Below are 20,938 nucleotides of genomic sequence, written 5' to 3'. Positions count from 1 at the left end.
CATCCATCTACCCATTCATGCATCTATCTACCCACCCATCCTTCCATCTGTCCATCCATCCATCCGTCCATCTATCCATCCATCCATCCATCCATCCATCCATCCATCCATCCCATGCTTTATCCTTCATTAGCAACACTTGTAGAATGTCTACCATATACCACACACCATGCCAGATACCAAGAAGGTGAAGAATAAGACCTACTCTTTCCCTACAGGAGTTCATAGCCCAGTGGGGGAGATCACTGAGTAGAGCAGTGATGATGGTCAGAGCGAGGAACCCTTTGAGAGAGGTGAGCCCAGGGTGCCTTGATGAGAAGAGAGGCCTTCTATTCAGACTCTGCAGGGGAAGGAAGGCTCTCTGGAAGAGGCATGATTTCAGCTGTGTCCTGAATGATGAACACATTATTGGGAGAACTGTCCCTTGGTAGAGGTTCTGGTGTGACTTCCCTCTCTGGTTCAGTGGGAGACAAATCCTTTAGTCAGGGCCTGGGCCCCCTTCCTGCCCACATTCAGGTGGGAACAACTTACCCCACCTGCCTCCCCCTCACTTGTCTTTATCCACAGCCTTTTATTTTCCAGTGTTTTTCTTCCTGCTGTGTAGAGATACATTCAGTTCTCTTTCATCTTAAAACTTTAATACAACAATAATAAAATCCCTCCCTTGACCCTAGTCCATGGGCAGCCACCTCCCTATGTTCTTCTGTTCACACTAAGCATCCTGAAAGAGCAGTCCACACATACCATGTCACCCTTCCCTCTCCAGATGTTAGCAGACAGGCTTCCTCCCCAGGGACAGTCCTTTACTGTCCCTGCAGCTGCCTGGGCAGTGGTCCCAGTGTACTCTGTCTTCAGTTAGTGGATGCTTTCAGATCTTTACTTAGTTGACCAATGGGTCACATTGATGTGGCTGTCCATTTTTTCCTTCCTAAAACTGTTTTCCTTCCTCCGGGGACACTGGTTAGGTCTTTTTTCTTGATGGTCCTAGATTTTCTATGCCCTTTGTATTAGACCATTATCACACTGCTATAGGGACATACCTGAGACTTGGTAACTTATAAAGGAAAGCGGTTTCATTGATTCATAGTTCCACAGGATGGGGGAGACCTCAGGAAACTTACAATCATGCAGAAAGGAAAGTAAACGTGTCCTTCTTCACATGGTGGCAGCAAGGAGAAGTGCAGAGCAAGGAGTCCCTTATAAAACCATCAGATCTCATGAGAACTCATTCAGTATCACAAGAACAGCATGGAGGTAACCACCCCATGATTCAGGTACCTCCCACCTGGTTCCTCCCATGACATGTGGGGATTATGAGAACTACAGTTCAAGATGAGATTTGGGTGGGGACACAGCCAAACCATATCATCCTTTCTGGGTGTCCCTTATTTATGTGTTCTCAGCTGCTTCTCCCTTCACTCTGTGCTAGTTCCAGGAGGGCATGCCCAGCTTTGCCTTGTTCATGGATGCACAGCACAGGGCATGCAGAGCTTCTGGCTCATGCTCCAGCTGATGGCTAGACATCTATACCTGTCATCCCCAAGAATTCAGACTCGCCACACTCCACACTGAACTCTTCCCCTTCTCCCTAGGCCGGCTCTTCATCTCATCTTGTTCTGTCAATCTGAACACATGGCACCACCATCTATCCTGACATCGATGCCATAACTGGGAACAAGGAAGGCATCCTGGATGCCTCTCTCCTCTATCACTCCCACACCTGGCCCCTATCCAGGCAGTACCAGGTTTTGTGACTCTGTCCTTAATGTCTCTGTGGCCCTCTCCATTCCACTGTCTCTGCCTTACCTGGAGTACTGCAGGAGCCATAAAATTCCACAGTTCTCAAATGCCTGTCCTCAGACAAGTGCTAGGCTGGCTGTTCAAAAGCAGCCCCACCACACCCCACACAGAGAGAGCCAGGCTCAATTGAGCTGTCCGTTGATAAAGATGCCCAATGATCCTAAGGTGCAGCTGGTGGCCTAGGAGCCATTTCAGATTATCTTCCCACCCTTTTCCTGGTCTGTAGCCATCAGTCCTTCACATGGGCACCAGAGAGATTATTCTAAAATGCAAATCTGATCCTAATCACTTCCCCGCTCAAAACTCTCAGTCTTAATTCCCATGCCCCTCTCTCCCACATCGAATCCAAACCCTGAGCTAACACACAGAGCTGTCACAGTCTGCCTCCATCTCTTTCCCTTCCTTTGTCCCCACAGCCCACCCCTAGCAGGCACCCTTTCCCCAGCTGTCAGAGCCACTTCTTTCCTGACAGGTGCTCAGCAACTTCTCATCTTCGTGCCTTCCAGCCTGCACCCACAGCACCCTTCCTCCCTTCTGGCTGACCGATGTCTGGTCTTTGCAAGGATCCCACTCAAGGCCTTGCAGCAGTTTCGATCCTCTGTACAGCACACTCATATCGCCTTCTGTGGCCTCCCATTGACTGATACATGTACCCGTCCCCAACATTATGAGAGCTGACACTGGGTCTATTTGACTTACATATAAGAGAGAATGACTTTCACCTGTAGGCAGCTAGAAATGTCCAGATTAGCCAGGTTTCAGGGCTCTGGACATCTGTGCTTCTAGGCTTTCTAAACTGTATAAAACCATGAATTTCATTGCTGTTAATTTTTCCACCTCAATAGTATCATGAATATATGTTTCAATACATGTACACAGCGAATGCTCCCTTATTCTTGGCCCTAGCTATGGCTCACAATACCCATGTTTGTTTATCCGCCTTCATCCGAGCTGTCTAGGCACAAAGTCTCAGACCTTTGCCTCACCCCACCATCCAGTCAGCTGACAAGGGGAGTCTGGACCCCATGGCTCAGTACCATCATGAACATATGTTTCAATATTCATAATCATACTGAGGTGGAAAAACCAGCAGCAATGGAATGGGCATGAGATTGCCCTTTCTTCCAGATGGAAGGAAATGGACATTCATTGTTTAGGAACCACTTGATATTCTAGAATAGTTTCCCCCAAATTGAAAACATGCAGGCATCATTTAATGACTTTCAAATACCCCTTTGTGGGCTACAACACAGCTTGTGCTGTTGGGGTATTCAATCTCAACAGGGTGGTGGCAGGAGGGCTGAGAAGGCTGGATGATGTCTCCTTTGTAGAAGCATCATCAGTTTGGTAAAATATCAGACCTGCTTCTACTTAATAAGTACAAGTGTCAAATGTGGATGCTGTGCCCTCCTCCTGCCTGCCTTCAAATGGCTTTTCCCTCACCCCAATTCTTTATCACCTCTGCACAAAGCACTGTAACAATGACTTCTGGATATCCTGCCAGTGCCATGCCTCCTGTGCTGTGTGGCTTTCAGCACAGCAACACTGGTAGAGAGTCTAGCATCACGAGCCAGGTGGGGAGGGAAGCCAGTGAATCCTACACAAGCACATAAAAGCTGGGGTGGGGGAATTCGCCTACAGCTGAGGAACTTTTGCAAGCACAGTATGTTAGAGAAAATCAGATACCTCATGAGTTCGATATCTGAGCATCACCTGGAAACCAGGTAAATTTTCCAAGAGCCCCAGTGATACTTACTATCTCCTAGGTCTGGGTTGAGACTTCCCCATCACATCTTGATGGTGTCCAGCATAACCTGGCACCAGCAGGCCATGCTGGGAGTGGGGGCAGATGGGCACACCAATCCCCATCTACATAGAGTTATGCATATTTGTTCTTGGTACTCATTTAGTAAGGATGTGTCCAAGGTGTATAACGTCATGCTGGATCTGCCATTTAAGTAGGAAGGTCCTTGGCATTGGGTGAACATATTCAGAAGCACTTTTTCCTCTCTTTGTTGATGTAGGGTTTGATGACCTTCATGTGTGTGCTGACCCTGGCGTCCCCGAGAATGGCTTCAGGACCCCCAGCGGAGGGGTTTTCTTTGAAGGCTCTGTAACCCGATTTCACTGCCAAGATGGATTCAAGCTGAAGGGCTCTACAAAGAGACTGTGTGTGAAGTATTTTAATGGAACCCTAGGCTGGATCCCAAGCAATAAGCCCATCTGCTTGCAAGAAGGTAAAGTGTTTACCTCTGGATGGAAGCTACTTACATGGCTCAGCTTGCATGGCCACAGGGGTGCAGGGCTGAGTGACAGCTCAGTACCCTGGGCTCTTCTCTCTGATGCAGGGCTGCATCTGCATGCTGACCAGAAAGCAGGAGCGTGTAATGAGGTCTGGGATAGAGGGTTAATTAATCTCTGCATTAGGAGTGATAGTCTTTTTTCTCTATCTCAATTACAATCTAATTTATCACCATTTTTGTCAATGCAAGAGAGCAACTCAGATAACATTAGGGCTATTTATTATTAGGCTGCCAACTCAGCACTCATTTCCATGTTACTCAATAAAAAGCGCAGTAAATATACTGTGCAAAACTGTATTTAGTCATACAGAAGGTGTGCGTTACTCAGAGGATTAAATCAATTACGATGTATCAGTTCTGTGTTAGATGCAATTCATTTAGGAAAAGAAAGAACTGTGACAAGCAGTGACAGATTGACAAGGTAGACATTTATTTCTAGCAATTATCCCTAAATGTATTGGTAGTGACGAGATATTCATTTACTTCTAGCAATTACCCCACATCTGTTGGCTGAAACAACTTTTGTTTTGTTTTTACTTTTTGTAGATACGTTCAGACTTTTTAAAAATTTAACTAATTAGAATGTCAAATTGTTGATGATGTATCTCAGAAGACCAGCAGGGCTGAAGTTGGAATAGACATGAATCAAGAATTAATTCTGATCCCAAATTTCCATGAAGCAAAGAACTTATATTTCATTGAGTTAATTAGAAATTAGCTTCAGTCTCTTAACACTGTAACTGATTTTATTTTGGAATGAAGCTTTTATAATAATCTGGAAACTATTGTCATGATTTAGTGTATACCTCCTTTATGAAACGTTTTATTTTTTAAATAATTTAATCCAATAAGCATTTTTTTTTTTTTTTGAGGCAGGGTCACCCTCTGTCACCCAGGCTGGAGTGCAGTGGCACAATCTTGGCTCACTGCAACCTCCGCTGGGCTCAACTGATCCTCCCACCTCAGTCTCCCAAGTAGTTTGGACTATAGGCATGCGCCACCATGTCCAGCTACTTTTTGTGTTTTTTGTGGAGATGAGGTTTCACCATGTTGCCCAGGTTAGTCTCAAATTCCTGAGCTCATGCAATCCACCTGCCTCAGCTTCCCAAAGTGCTGGGATTACAGGTATGAGCCATGGAGCCTGGCCATGATAAGCATTTTTTAAGCGTCTATTTTGCTTCTCCTTCTCGAAATTGTAAAGGATAGATAAGATGGTGTCTTGCCCTTAAAGTACTTGCTATCTTTGCTTTTATTTTCAAGGTATAAGAAAAAGTCATAATAAATATGACAAAGACTTATGGTTTCTAAAAATAAATTCATTTTTTTCCTCTTGCGTGCAGCCTATGCAAGCTGTGGTTTCCCTGAGATTCTATTTAAAGTTTGCTTGCTTCATATATATATATATATATATATATATATGTATATATAGACTTCCCTGCCAAAACCTATGGCCTACGTTACCCAGTGCTTTAAAAACAGTGAAGCTCAGGAACAACATGAACAGAGAAAACCAAAATAGCCTCCTAAATATTGCCCTGAGATGAGGTCCTTCTGTTAAGCTTCTTTCCATCCCTGTACATAACTACGTGCTATGTAGTCATTCCAAGAAAGGGAGTAAGAAATCACCTTCGAGTATTGTACAGGTCTGCACGTATCCTTCTTTTTTCTCTACTTATTTAATGGAATTCATGTACAATTCTTAACACTCAGCCGCAGATGTGCAGGGAGGGGCTTGTACATAGGCATGGCGGCAGGGAGTCAGCTTTTTTATTATGCAACCTAAAATAAGACCACGTGTTTCCAAAGGACAGTTCAGGTCCTTGCATTGCAGTCATGATGTGTTCCAGTCATTTTTGGAAGTTTGGAAGAGCAGACATTGTCTTTCTAAGTGCAATGGTGTATTTATTTTTAATTTGAATGGTAATTTTGTTGGTCTTTGAAAGATCTGTATAAAGAGATTATTTGTGTTGCCCTGATGCTAGAGAAAGTCGTGATTGTTAACACCCTAGGCTTTCTTTGTTCTATGTGGTTTATGGGGGGCCGGAGGGAGACCTAGAAGTCTATACCACTGATGTCACGTAGCAGTGAAAAAGCCAAACTTTGAGAATTTCTTTTTTCTGCTTTATAAATAACCTGTGCTCCCTGCTCAGGATTTATGCTGGGCAAATAGTAAGGGCTGCTGAATTCATTTCTTTTCCTTGCCAGGTAATTCTTAGAAGGCTAATGAATTTTTGGAATGATGGTAATAATAGTAACGATAATAATTTATCACATTGTTATAGGTCATTGAAGTTTAAAAGTGCTTTCAGATTCAGTATTTCATTTAACACACACAATGATTCTATAAGATGAGTCTTATTGTTCCCATTTCCTGATTAGGAAACTGAGGCTCAGAGAGGTACTCACTTTGTTAAGGTCACACAGCTGATGAGTAAGCAGCCCAGCTGGAATTAATCCCAAGCCAGCATTTTTTTTTTCTCTACAAGGTTGATTCTAAATGCATGGAGTTTAACTAATTAGAATGTCACAAAAGCCCCACTCTAATCCGTTACACAGAGTACCTTGTTATAATAAATAACATCATCCAGGTTTGGAGTTGAAGGGATTCAGAGAAATCATATAATTCAAGCCCTCATTCTGATTTAGTTTTTGTTTGACCTGTAGAGAAACTGAGTCTTGAATGAGGTAAGAGCCTTCCCAGAGTTAAAATGACAATTTAGGGACAGACCTGTTGCAGCTGCAGAACTTGTCACTGTTACTTGGATTCTTTTCACGCCATGGGTCAGTCCTGTCTGAGATGCAGATTTTTTAAAAACTAAGTTCCTATCCATTAAAATGCTTTATGACAGTAAAGTGCGCTACAGAAGCAAGGTGATATTAGGCAACTGTTCTCTTGGGCACGCACAGATCCCTCTGTTTAATTCCCACCTCATTCTGCCATGTGTACGGCCATTCCCCCTTCTCACATGGCCCCCTTATTCCAATTCAAATTGCTTATTCCAAGTGAACTCAATTTATAGAGATCTGGATGTACAGAACTGAATAAATTCACTTTACGGCCCCCAAAGTCTCCAACCTGAGAGATGTCTGTGCTTCTTCAAGCTGCTTCTGCAAGACTGGAGCCTGCATGCCCCAAGCATGGGTGAAAATGTCTATGGCCCAGGGAACAGAGGAGGTGACCCATATGGTGGAGAGGAGACCCTAGAATTGGCAAAGGACTGAAAATACACCCTGTGGGCACAGGCTGCTGACGTAGTAAGTACAGTGACTAAAGGCCAGGGTGCTGGCCATCGTCTGGGCTGCTTCCTTTCCAAAACCAACTCAGTTATGTCCACTTGGTAATACTTTTCTAGAGTAAATATACATACCCCGTCCCTACATTTCATAAGAAAAGACAGAGGTGAAGCAAGATTGACTTTACTTGAAATCACTTTACAAACACTTACTCAACACATACGTCATCAGGACATAAAACATGCTGAATCCTCGCTGAAGCCCTTGCTGCAAGGAGTAGCAGTCAGACTTTGTGTGGTGATGAACTCTGGTTTGCACACCATAAAGAATGAGCAACTTAAAAACGAAACATCTTAAAGAGACTAAAATGAAATCAGTTTAGGATTCATTTATATTATACACAACTATTCTATGAGAGAAAGGAGAGAAGAATCAACCTATTTCTTGCCAACATCTGTTAATTGTCATCATTGATGAAAATATTTCCTTACTTAACCATCTTTTGGGCTACAGAATTCATTTCAGCCCTTATGGCATTGGCTATACTAGCTAGATAGGAGTTTTTCTTTTTGTTTCTTAAATAGAGAACCAAGTAACTAATTGCACATAGCTCCTGGTTTGGGTGAGAGTCTTACGTAGGCTATGAGATAACGTTCTGCAGGACCCAGATTCCTCCTCCTTTAGATTCTGTTTCTGGGAAGGGTGACGTTATTAGTCCATTTTCACACCGCTATAAAGATACTACCTGAGACTGGATAATTTATCAAGAAAAGAGGTTTAATTGACTCACAGTTCTCCATGGCTGGCAGGCCTCAGTAAACTTACAATCATGGCAGAAGGTGAAGGAGAAGCAAAGTACGTCTTACATGGTGGCAGGAGAGAGAGCACACAGGGGAAACTGGTGCTTTCAAAACCATCAGATCTTGTGAGAACTCCTCACTATCATGAGAAAAGCATGGGGGAAATTGCTCCCTTAATCCAATCACCTCCCACCAGATCCCTCCCTCAACATATGGGGATTACAATTCTAGATGAGATTTGGGTGGGGACACAGAGCCAAACCATATCAGGCAGTTATGATGGTTTAAAAAGCCAAATCCCTCTAGCAGGAGCTTCAGTACCTAGGTAGATTCAGGGTGTTCCTCGAGCACCTTTGAGTATAGACAACATGTTCCTTGTGCAGAAAGACAGCTCTTTCTTTTCTTCTTTAAGTTTCCTCTTGGGGGGGGGGGGTGTGCTTTTGGAAACTCATCTGGAGCCTGCTGGAGACTTAAATTTCTATGAAATGAGTTATTAATATCGGAGGGCTTTTTAACAGAACTCTTCTCTGTAAGGTGGAAGAAGACCCTTTCTCTTTTTTCCTAACCATCTTCCTTGAGCAGCTCTGAGAATAGTCATTGGTTTCATTGGTCACTTGGTTTACAGTGAACTTTAGATAAATCCATATTAAGTGAATAAAGTACTTTCATGAAGCTGGAATCCCATAGGTCTGTCAGACAGCTTGTTTAAGTGAGAATCTTAGGCGGGCTCCCAGAACACCTTAAAGCCACTGCAGGGCTCTTCTTAATTCCAGCATAATGTCCTTAGGAGAACATATGGGGCCTCCACAGAGTGGCGCTTGCTTTAAAATGAACTGCCTGAGCAGAAGACTTTTTCAGGAAATTCTTCCTCTGTAGTTGGCCGCTCAATTTCCTCTAGCGGGAAAGGAACAGGGGGTCAAACAGAAGGATTGCTGAAACCACACATTTAATGTACCTTCAAAAGCTACCTCTGGGCCAGGCACAGTGGCTCACACCTGTAATCCAGCTCTTCGAGAGGCTGAGGTGAGCAGATCACAGGAGGCCAGGAGTTTGAGACCAGCCTGCCCAACGTGGCAAAACCTCCTCTTTACTAAAAATACAAAAATTAGCAAGGTATGGTGGCTCATGCGGTGATCCCAGCTACTCTGTGAGGCTGAGGCATGAGAACTGCTTGAACCCAGGAGACAGAGGTTGCAGTGAGCCGAGATAGAACCATTGTACTCTAGCCTAGGCTACAGAACAAGACTCCACCTCAAAAAAAAAAAAAAAAAAAAAAAACCACCTACCAAACCTACCTCTGTAAGTCAAGCTCATCCCTGGGATGGTTTTCCTTGCTTGGAGAAGCAGACACCCACCAATGTAGCCACAGGTTCTTGCTCAAAATCCTGGGTCCAACCTATAGCACTGCAGAAGAGCAAGGCTTCAAGATGTGGCGATGGAGTGGAGGGAAACCATGGCTTGTCTTTGTGAGATTCACCTAGCAATGCAAAGAACAAGCTCATACGGCCTTGCAGTGTTTCTCTAGGGAGAGGTTCCTTGGTCTGAAAGGGAGACATAGGCACATCTGACACACTTGAGCCATTCTACATGTGATGGCCAGCCCCAGGTGCTTGCTCGATGTTATTATTTATTACCTGCATAGCCGAGCAGGCAATTCCCATCCATGAAAGGGAAGTCCAATCTTTGCCTGTCTTCTTTAGTCACTTGGCCATGAGTGTGGTGGAGCCCATTGCCTCTGTCTTTGCCGGATGCTGCCCACAACCTTTAGACAGGTGGTCCGGTTAAGATTTGCATTTCTCAGGCCAGGCATGGTGGCGTATGCCTGTAATCCCAGCACTTTGGGTGGCTGAGGTAGGTGCATCTTGAAGCCAGGGGTTCTAGACCAGCCTGGCCATCATGGCGAAACCCTGTCTCTACTGAAAATACAAAAAATTAGTGGGTGTGGTGATGTGCACCTGTAATCCCAGCTTTTCCCAGGTGGGCCTTTGCCCTAGTCACACAGTTCGTTCAGCTGATTTTCTTCCCCAGACTTTTTGTTTTTAACTTTTATTTTAGATTCAAGGATACCTGTGCAGATTTGTTATAGAGATAAACTGCATGTCTTGGAGGTTTAGTGTAGAGATTATTTTGTTACCCACATAACAAGCATCTTGTAGTTTTTCATCCTGTCCCCTCTCCTACTCTCCACCCTCAAGTAATCCCTGGTGTGTGATTGTTCCTACCTTGTGTCCACACGTTCTCATTGTTTAGCTCTCACTTGTAAGTGAGAACATGCGGTATTTGTTTTTCTGTTCCTGTGTTAGTTTGCTTAGGATAATGGCCTCCAGCTCCATCCATATTGCTGCAGAGGACATGATCTTATTCTTTGTTATGGCTGCGTAGTATTCCGTGATGTATGTGAACCATGTTTTCTGGCCTTTTACTGCTTTTGCTGACATTTGGGTTTCCAGTGCCATTGGCTTCAGCCACTGTTGATCATTTACATACAAGGAAGCAACATGGGCACTCTTTCCTTCCGCATTTCCAATGGGCTTAGTGCATACTTTATCTTTGCTTTGGCCACAATATTGTCAGTACAGTTGAATCTGAGCTGTCTTTGGGGCATTGTAAATTGAGTTGCTTGACCCAAGTCATGTATTTTGGGGATACTGACAAAGATGGATAGGGATTCAGAGAGGCAGCAGTTGAAGGAGGAGGAATATCCCTAGACATCTGTCCAGAACCTGGCCCCATCCCTAGTCCCCAGAGGCAAAGCCTCCCTTGCCGTTCCTGCCCCCCCCGCCAACGTGCGTACCTGTTCCTGGTCTGTGTGCTGCCTTTGTTTTCCTTTCCCCAACAAGACTGTAGTGTCTTAAGGAGCTGTCTGTCAGATGGATTGGGTACCTATGTTTTATTTTTAATTTTAGTTTTTAAATTGACAAATAATTATACATATTCATGAGGTACAAAGTGTGTTTTAATACATATATGTGTAATGTCAGATCAGGGCAATTCACATGTCTATCATCACAATTATTTATTATTTCTCTGTGTTGGGAATATTCAATATCCTCCTTCTAGTGATTTAAAACTATGTAATATATTATTGTTAACCATAGTTATTGTACAGAGGTATAGAACACTACAACTTATTCCTCTTATCTGGTTGTGACTTTATATCCTTTAACAAACCTCTCTCACCCTTTCCCCTACCCTTCCCTGCCTCTAATATCCTCTTTTCTACTTTTTACTTCTATGAGATTAACCTATTTTAGCTTCCACATATGAGTGAGAACATGCAGTGTTTAACTTTCTGTTCCTGGGTTACTAAAATAAGCCTTAACATAATGTCCCCCAGTTCCATCCATGTTGCCATGAATGACAAGATTTTATTCTTTTTTTATGGATGGATAGTATTCCATGGCGTTTAGGTACCACATTTTCTTTATCCATTCATCTATTGTTGAATACCTAGGTTGATTCCATATCTTGGCTATTGTGAATAGTGCTTCGATAAACATCGGTGCTTATGCTTTAGATCCATCATCTTTAATTACTACAGCAACCCTACAAAGTAGATTCTATCACCTTATTTTATAGGTGAGAAAGTGGAGGCTCTGAGAGACTGAATTTCCCATGATCTCCTAGGTAGTGACAGAGTTGTGATTCAAATCTGAGTTTTCTTTTCAGTATGGTCATCTCACCTGACCAAACATGATTTTTCCCAGGCGAGGGGAAGGGAGGGAAGGCAGGTGACACATTATAATCGCCCCAGGCCCATACCCTATTAGGCAGGGATCTTGTTACCAACACACTTGGTAAAAACCTGTTCATGCAGGGGACTGGTTCTTAAAGTATGTGCCAAGGACTGCCCACATCAGAACTTAGGAAAAGTACATATTCAGATATCCTGCACTAGAATACTAAGGGTGGGGCCGAGGAATCTGCATTAAAAAAAAAATCTCCCAGCTGCCTCTTACACATAAAAAAATTTGAGACTCACCGATTCAGGGATATGATCTGATATTGCTTTGTAAGAAAGGATAACAACAGTTTTCTCTGGTGTTCAACAAGGATCCTTGGAGATGATTAACTCTTAGAATCAGAAATGTCAGTGGTGTCATTTTCCAAATGAAGACACTGAAGCCCATAAGAGCTTTAGTTACTTTTAGAAGTCACACAGCAGGAGAGCTGGGAATTGGACCAATGTCTTGACTCCTTGTCCAGTGCTCTTTCTTTTTTTTCTTTTTCTTTTTTTGAGACAGAGTCTCGTTCTGTCACTTAGGCTGGAGTACAATGGCGTGGTCTCGGCTCACTGCAACCTCTGCCTCCCAGGTTTAAGTGATTCTCCTGCCTCAGCCTCCTGAGTAGCTGGAATTACAGGCGCCCACCACTGCACCCAGCTAATTTTTGTATTTTTAGTAGATATGGGGTTTCACCATGTTGGCCAGGCTGATCTCAAACAGCTGACCTAATAATCTGCCCATCCCGGCCTCTCAAAGTGCTGGGATTACAGGTGTGAGCGTCCCGCTGTCCAGTGGTCTTTCAATATCCTGGTGGTGTACAGCCAAGGCTGCCTGTCAGGATCACTTGCAGAACTTCAAAAAATAAAAGTGCCTGAGATCCACTTCAAGAGACTATTTTAGTTGCTTTGTGTATTGGGAGCCCAGGCTTAGGTATTTCAATCTATGCCTGGGCTCAACCAGAGACCTGTTTTCAGGGGATCCAAGGTAATTTCAGTGTGCAGCCAGGGATCCCTCCCACCTGTGCTTTTTGTCCCAGGCTCCCCCGTTACCTGATTGTGGCTAAAGGTGACATAGAGCGCAGGAGGAGGAGCTGTTCCTGCCACAGCTCCAGCTTGCTCTGTCTCCAGGCTTAACCTTTCTTTGTCTTTGTTCCTTGCAGAGTGCAAAAAGGAAAAAAAAAAAAAATCATTCATTAAACATTATTTTTAAGTACTTGCTAAAATATTTTGGCTCCCATAGACCTGACCAGGATTGCTATAAAAGATGAATAATTTGATGTTAAGAAGGTTCTTTGAGCTTTCCGGGGAAAAGGTGCAATATGAGTTTAAGTATTATTATTACATTATAAATTTTTAATTAAAAGATTCAGCTCAACTCATAAGCTAAAGCTGGCAGTAAAGTTGGCAGATAACTCCTTTATTCATTGAAACTGTGGGGTGCAGGCATCTTTCAAAAGCGGGGTGGTCATGCTCATGTTTTCCAGTTACTCATATATTAACTGAGCTGTCTCCCAGCTCCAGAGGCTTCATCCAAACAGATGAATGCTTTAAAAATATTTTATTTGGGATTATTTTTTTCTCGTGTGCATTCTCTATCATCTAAAATTTCTTTCTTCTTACCTTAGATGTGGATTATTGGAAACAGCAGCCTATGCCCACAAGGGCCAGTATTTGCATATCTTCTCCCAAGATACTCTGTCCTCATTTTCTGCCTTCTAAGAAGGGAAGGAGCAGAGGGATGCTTCTACCTGTCCCTAGGACCACTGTCATTTCTTATTTATTCTGCTGTTAACAGAAGCCACTGCTCTCCTGTACTTGCTCCCGTGTGGCTTCCATGTGAGTTTAGTTTTTGTTTTCTAAAGGATTTCTTTAACTTAAATGTGGCCATGACTTGAAAGGGGAAAAAAAATCCAGAGGAAATAATGTCAGGTCAGGTCGAGGCAGATCCCACAAAGATAAGTGACAGAAATGATTAGTTATGGTTGCAAGATGACAGGTGGACCACCACAGACAACTGTTCTCAAACCTGTGCAATAAGCACAGAAGGAATGTCCAAATCTTGGCAGCTGTTACTCCTCAACCAGCTGCCTCACACAGTCTTGCACACGTGAGTGCTGAGACCTCACCCTTTCTGTACAGGGGCTGTGGAGGTAGGGAGTTGTTCAAAGTCCCAGAATTGTCAGGCAAATGGAGAACAACATCATTAGCACATACACAGATCCTTGTCAGATCCTGTATAAAGGTCACACAGTGATTGTTAACAACCTTGAACAACAAACTGACTTGGGGGGATTTCCCCAGAAAGCAGTTTTTCACAAGCTTGCAACTGAAACTATCCAGAATTATGTTGGCTGCTTATGAAAAATGCAGACCTACCCCCACCGGGGTCCTTCCAAACCCACTGCAGATGAAATTCATCTTCTCTCATGCCAGTCTTTGAGCAGTCTGGGGCTGACTGAGGCTCCCAGTCAGCATCTTGTGAGTCCTATTACTGATTCAGATCTCCTTGGAACCCCATGCTGGGTGTGCAAGAGCGTGAGGTCTCGGCGTGCCTCGGTGCCCCAGCTTCCTCGGATTAGATTCTGTTCTTTATTACATTTGCCTGACACAGCTGCTAAGAGATGGGCCCAGGCTTGTTAAATTCCAAGCCAGCCTTTGAGTTTTGATTGCTATTCTTCAGTTTATTCAGTCACCCAGACTGGCCTTGCATATCCCATCACATGCTGGTTCTCAATGTTTGACTTCATGGTGATTACCTGGAGGTGGGGAGTGGGGACATGAAAAAGGTACATTTCCAGGCCCCAAGCTCAGATGCTTGTATGCACAAAGAATCACAATTTAGCAGGCATTTCCAGGTGATTCTCACATCGTCAGGCCTCAGAAGATTCCTTGAGATGCTTACCGTGTGCCCTCTATGAGCAGAGCATGAAGATGCGGGGTAGAACCTCTGGAAGTCATCAGCCCATGAGAACGGCATTTGACGTGCCTTCTTTTATTTTTCTTGTGAGTTCTGGCCTCCAAGTGCTTTCTGTCATTTCCTTGTTGTTGAACTTTCCAGAAGGTGAAAAGTGACCTTAACATTTCTTTAAAGATAAAATAATTGAAATTGGGTTTATTAAGAGAAAAGCAAGAAATCAGATTAGATTTACCTTCTAGGACAAAACTCTGAATCAAACCCAGTTTCTCCAACAACCTACATAACCTACATTAGAAGTCAAATTGTCTTCTGAAAATTTTCTGGCAAATAATTGAGGTTTTATGCTTTTGAAAATTTCAGTGCCACCCCCAATATGTTTAGTCATTCATTCCCCAAAATTCTGTTAAGCACTGTCTACTTGCTAGGTGCAGAGGCTCCAGATGAGTTGGGAAAGACAGCTACATAGGCAGTGATTTCCTTGTGCTTCTTTCTGGATTAATTTTATAGTTGTTGTTTTAACCTTTAAAAAAATTTATGAAATGAAACACATATAGAAGCGTACACAGCACTGAACAGTCCAATGAACTGTCACAAAGCAACACCAATGTCACTATTATTCAGGTGAAGACCTGGGACATTGCTGGTGCCCCAGAAACCCCCACTGGATCACTGCCTCTTCTCTCTCTCAGAGGGAGAGAGTCACAGGGATCACTTCCTATGATACTTAGTCCAGAAGCATGTGTCTCTAAAACATCATACTATTTTAAGTTGAAAATGCTTTTGCCTTATTTTTGAGTTTGTATACATGAAATTATAGAGTAAGGATTACTTTAGGTTTATGAAATCCATGCATTTTAATGCATGTTGCTGTAATTTGATCATTTTCCTGGCTGCATTGTGTTCTATTATATGAATATACTATAATTGGAACATTCTGATATTAATGGAAATTTGGTTTTTTTCCAAATGGCTTTTGTTACAAATAGTGCTGTTATGATCATGTTTGAACACACCTCTTGGTGAATACACACTCACATTTCTATTGGCTATTCATCTAAGAGTGGAGTTGCTGAGGCATAGGAGATGTATTTGTTTCTTGTTAATAGCTACTACCAGCTTTCCAAAGTGGTTGTACCAATTTACCCTCCTACTGGCAGAATATGCTGCTTGCCAACACTTGGTATTGTCAATATTTTAGCCATCTGGTAAGTATGTAATCGTATCTCCTGGTTTTAATGTACATTTCCCTGGTGATTATTGAGGTTGAGCATCTTTTTATATTTTTTGGCCAACTTGTTATTCTCTCTTCTGAAGTGCCTGTTTAATTCACTTGCCCATTTATCTATTACCTGTCTTTTCCTTATTGATTTTTAATTTTTACCTACACTGGATACAAATCCTTTGTTGGTGACAGGTGCTGCAAGGTCTTCTGTTTTTATGTTTTTACTTGCCTCGTCAGTGTTTTTAGATGAGCAGAAGATACTAATTTTAATGTAGTCAAATTTATCAATCTTTTTCTCTATGTTGGCACTTTTTTTGTTTTCTTTAAACAATGTTTTACTATGCTGATGTCATGAAGGCAATCTCCTACACAATCTTCTCAGAATGTCACAATTTTGACTTTCATGTTTATATCTGCAGTCCACTTAGACTTGATTTGTGTGTATAATATAATCTAGCACCATTTATTAAAAAGTCTGCTTTCTCCCACTGCCCCTCATTCATAAGACAGATTTCCTCTTTCAGGACTGTGTTCTGGTCTATTGGTCTTTGTCTATCTTTGCATCAATTCCATACTGTTTTAAATACTATGACTTTATATTAAGTCTTGAATTCTGGTGGAGCAAGTCTTCTTCCATACTGTCTTTGTTCTTCTTGGCCTTTTGTATTTCCATATAAATTTTAGAATTAGCATGTCAATTGTCAAAACAAATCTGATTTTTAATATAAATTATTTAGTTTATAGCCAAATTAGGGGAAATAATGCCTTTACCATATGGAGTTTTTCAATCAAGGAACATGGAATATTCCCCCATTTATTTAGGGCTTTTACAGTTTTTCTCAATAATGTTTCCAGTTTTCTGTACAAAGGTCTTACATACCTTTTGTTAGATTTATGCCTTAGGAATTTAAATTCATTTATGTCATTGATAAATATTTTAAATTTGTTTTTTAAATTAACATGTAGAAATTTATATATGCTAAACTCATTATTTTGCTGTTTATCTGTATAAATTCTTTTGGGTTTTACTCCATACCCATTCATGTGATGTGTGAATAATACAAGTTTAATTTCTTTCTGACACCAATACCTTGTGTTTCCTTTCATTGTATTTCTGCTTTGGTTAAGAACGCCAGTGTAATGCTGGGTCCAAGTGGGAAGAGTGAGTTTTGTGGTCTTCTTTTCAATCTCAAATGGAATGCTTTCAATATTTTTGTTAAAGGTCTTTAAAAATATATCCTTTATTATGTTAAGGGTGTTTTCTTCAGTTTCTAGCTCATTACAAGTTATTTTCTTTTTAATATCATGAATGGATGTTAAATTTTATCAAATACTTTTCCACATCTATTAAGATACTTTTTTTAATTCTGTTAATGTAGCAAGTCATATTGGTTGGTTGTCAAATGTTAACCCAATTTAGCATTCTTGAAATACATCTAAGGTGATACATTTTTGTTTATTGCAGGATTATGTTTGCAAATATTTTATTTTTAAGTTTTGCTTCTATGTTAAGATGGATTGGCCTAAATTTTTCTTTCTTTGTAATGTTCTTGCCAGGTTTTACAATCAAGGTTAGACTGCACTCATAAAATAAGTTGGTGTCGTCCTTCAAAATAGGACGCTGGAAGAGTTTGTATTAGAATGGTGCTATTTCTTCCTTAAACATTTAGTAAAATTCATTCAGAAGCTGCCTAGACTTGGAGTTTCTTTGTGGGAAGGCTTTTCATTTTGAATTCAATTTATTTAACATTTTATAAGAGTGTAACTATTTTCTGTTTCTTCTTGTGTCCATGTTGGTAAATTATACAGTTTTTGTTTATTTATTTGCTTTAGGAATTTAACTCCATTTAAATTTTCTTAGTTCTTGGTACAAAGCTTTTTGTAACGTTCTCTCATTTTTTGAAGTATAGGATTTGTAATGGTGTCCTTTTTTATTCTTACATGGTTATGTGTGCTGTGTCTCTTTGTTTCTTGATCAGTTTCACCAGTGATTTATCAATTTTTTTTATTTCAAAGAACTAACTTTGGGTTTTGTTGATCCTCTCTTATCTATGTTTTCTCTGTTTCATTAATGCTCACTCTTGTCTTTGTTATTTATTTTCATGTGTTATTTTCTTTGAGTTTAATTGTCCTTTCTCTAACTTTCTTGCAGGATTCTTTGATACTTAATAATAATTCTAAATTTGTACACATCTAGTAATGTACTTCAAAATATATAAGGCAAAAATTAATAAACTTTAAGAATAAATCCATAATCACAGTGAGAACATTAACCCCTGTTCTCTTAGGAGCAGGAAAAATTTAAAAAAAAAGAAATAAGGATCTAGAAAACTTGAACACTGTGATTACCAAACTTGACCTAACCAACTACAATATACATTCTTGATTTTTAGATATTTATCTTTTTCTAATATGTGCATTTATGCTTACAGGGAAATACAGCTATAGTTTTATCTGCATAGTATATATTTCAATATGTAGTATTTTTGTTGTTACTCAGTTCAACATATTTTTTGTTATTATTTATTTTTGGACTCACAGGTTGTTTAGAAAGGTATTACTCAGTTTCCCAACATCTGGAGATTTTCCTTTCTTTTTGAGACAGAGTCTCACTCTGTCACCAGGCACCAGGCACTAGGCTGGAGTGCAATGGCGCGACCTCGGCTCACTGCAACCGCCGTCTCCCGGGTTCAAGCAATTCTCCTGCCTCAGCCTCCCCAGTAGCTGGGACTACCGGCGTGCACCACCACGCGCAGCTAATTTTTTTATATTTTTAGTAGAGACAGGGTTTCACCATGTTGGCCAGGATGGTCTGGATCTCTTGACCTCGTGATCCGCCCGCGTTGGCCTCCCAAAGTGCTGAGATTACAGGCGTGAGCCACCGCGCCCGGCCACATATGGAGATTTTCTAACTATTCATTTCTATCTAAATTTCATTGTGTTCAGAAAAAAAAAAAGCTCTATAATTTTGTTCTTTTGAAATGTTTTGAGACTTTATTGTCCAGGTATGGTCATTTTTTGTAAACGTTCCACATCTGCTTAGAAGAATGTGCAAGCAGTCTCAGTCCCTCCAAGTGAACAGCTAAGAACACATAATTGCTGTCCATGTGTTAAATATAGAAACGAATGCTTTAAATAATAAAGCACAAATCTACTAATTGCCTTTGTTAACCACAAATAAACAAAATATTCCAATCTATATGCCAGACAAAGACACTAAGTACAAGAAGCATGCTTATTATAATAACTTTTCTTTGACCAACTGTCTTTCTCTGGGCTTTTTCTCAGTAGTTTTAAGCCAGGGCCTAACTGCCTTCATCTGTAAGCCACAAGGTCTTGGGTGTCCAGTTCCAGTGCTTTTTCTGATTTCAAAGAGTCAGTATCCTTTAAATAAGAAAGAAACAACCTGGACCAGCCCTGCTCCTGAAACAAAATGATCCCACATGGTGGTGCCTCCTATTCTACGACACATCCTTTCTCTCCAGTCATCTCTGAGGAGCATCCATTCTTGCCCCTCATTTAATCTGCCTTTTGTTAATTGCTGATGGTGAAATCATTTGTCTCAGTTGGTTCCATTTGGCTGCTTCAGCCTGATCTGAGTAAATTGTGTTGGTTAGGACAGTGTTCTCTGAGCTGTGCTAGAATGGCAGTTCCTTAGAACAGCAGAAGGGTGGAACAGCACTGATATGGAACAGTGCTCCTGAGGGATGTTAGTCAGTAGTAAGTGAAAAAAAGCATTCTATGGTACTAAGTTCAGAGTCCCTAAGACAACCCTCACTTCTGATACCAGCTACAAGTCTGGGCTCCCCACAGACCAATATCAGGTCCAGTAATTCACTAGAAGGACTCAGGAACTCAGACTCACAGTACTCAGGAAAACTATTCTACTCATGGATAAGGCTTTTTACAATGAAAAGACAGATCAAATCAGCCAAGGGAAAAGCTGTATAGGGCAGGGTCCAGGAGTCCCCAGACATGTGCTTTTAGTTGTTCTCTCCCTGTTGGGCTATGTGGACAGCACCTCTTTTTTACAGCAACAGTGTAGGATGTTTTTATGCTTACAGAAAAATAGCTGTATTTCCCTGTAAGCATAACCAGGGAAACTCACCAAGTTTCAGTGTCCAGAGTTTTAATCAGGGCTTGGTCATGTGGGCATGGTAGGCCACAGTGAGGCTGACTTTAGTTTTCTGTTCCTCCAGAAGTTGAGCTGATGATACTGCATGGCCCAAGGCACAAAGCTTAAATCACATGTTAGCATGGACCAGATGGCATGGCCAAGGCTGCTGCCATACCTCATACTGTTGGCATAATCTGTCTAGCGTGACCCAGAGCCTCCAGGCAAACAAAGACCTTATCTCAGGCCAGACATTCCAGGGGCTAAAGGTTACCTCCCAGGAGCTGAGGGCAAATGCCTAAACCTCTCCTTGGGTAAGTTAATCCTTTACTGTACATATGGCAACCCCTTTGAGGATATAAATCAGATCATGCCGTGACCCATGCTTCATAAACCCCAGTAACTCCCTATCACACTAAAATAATTCCCTGCCCTAATCTACAAGGCCCTGCATGATCTGGCTTGTCCCTCCCCTTCTTGGTCACTATATTCCAAATACACAGGTCTTCTTTCACATTTTTAAGGACAGCAGGCTCTTTCCTGGCCTTTGTACTACCTGTTCCCACTGCCTAACATGTTCTCCAAGATCCACGTAATTGAATTATTCTTGTCATTCAGATCTCAGCTTAATAGATGTCATTTCCTCAGGGGCCCCTTTCCTATTTACCCAAATTGAAAGAGTCCCTGAGTCAGTCCTATGATGTCACCTTGCTATGTGTTCATCATGGCAGTGAGTGTTGCCTGTAACTTTCTAGCACCTTTATCTGTTAACTTATCCATTGGCCGCCTTTTTCCATTAAAGTGCTGTAAGAATAAGGCACTTG

General features: G+C 41.6%; 1 protein-coding gene across 3 annotated transcripts in view; it reads left to right on the top strand.

Annotated features, from left to right (window-relative positions):
* SUSD4 (sushi domain containing 4) overlaps positions 1-20,938 on the top strand; it is a 140,997-nt gene that overhangs the window by 68,339 nt on the left and 51,720 nt on the right. For all 3 annotated transcript variants that reach the window (XM_017526383.2, XM_017526381.2, XM_017526382.2), the window contains exon 3: positions 3,825-4,037. In XM_017526383.2, coding sequence (XP_017381872.1) covers positions 3,825-4,037 — 213 coding nt within the window. The remainder of the gene's footprint in view (positions 1-3,824; positions 4,038-20,938) is intronic.

This window comes from Cebus imitator, unplaced genomic scaffold (assembly GCF_001604975.1).
Source record: "Cebus imitator isolate Cc_AM_T3 unplaced genomic scaffold, Cebus_imitator-1.0 Scaffold42, whole genome shotgun sequence".
Lineage (NCBI taxonomy): Eukaryota > Metazoa > Chordata > Mammalia > Primates > Cebidae > Cebus > Cebus imitator.
This window is presented reverse-complemented; position numbering and strand designations above follow the sequence as displayed.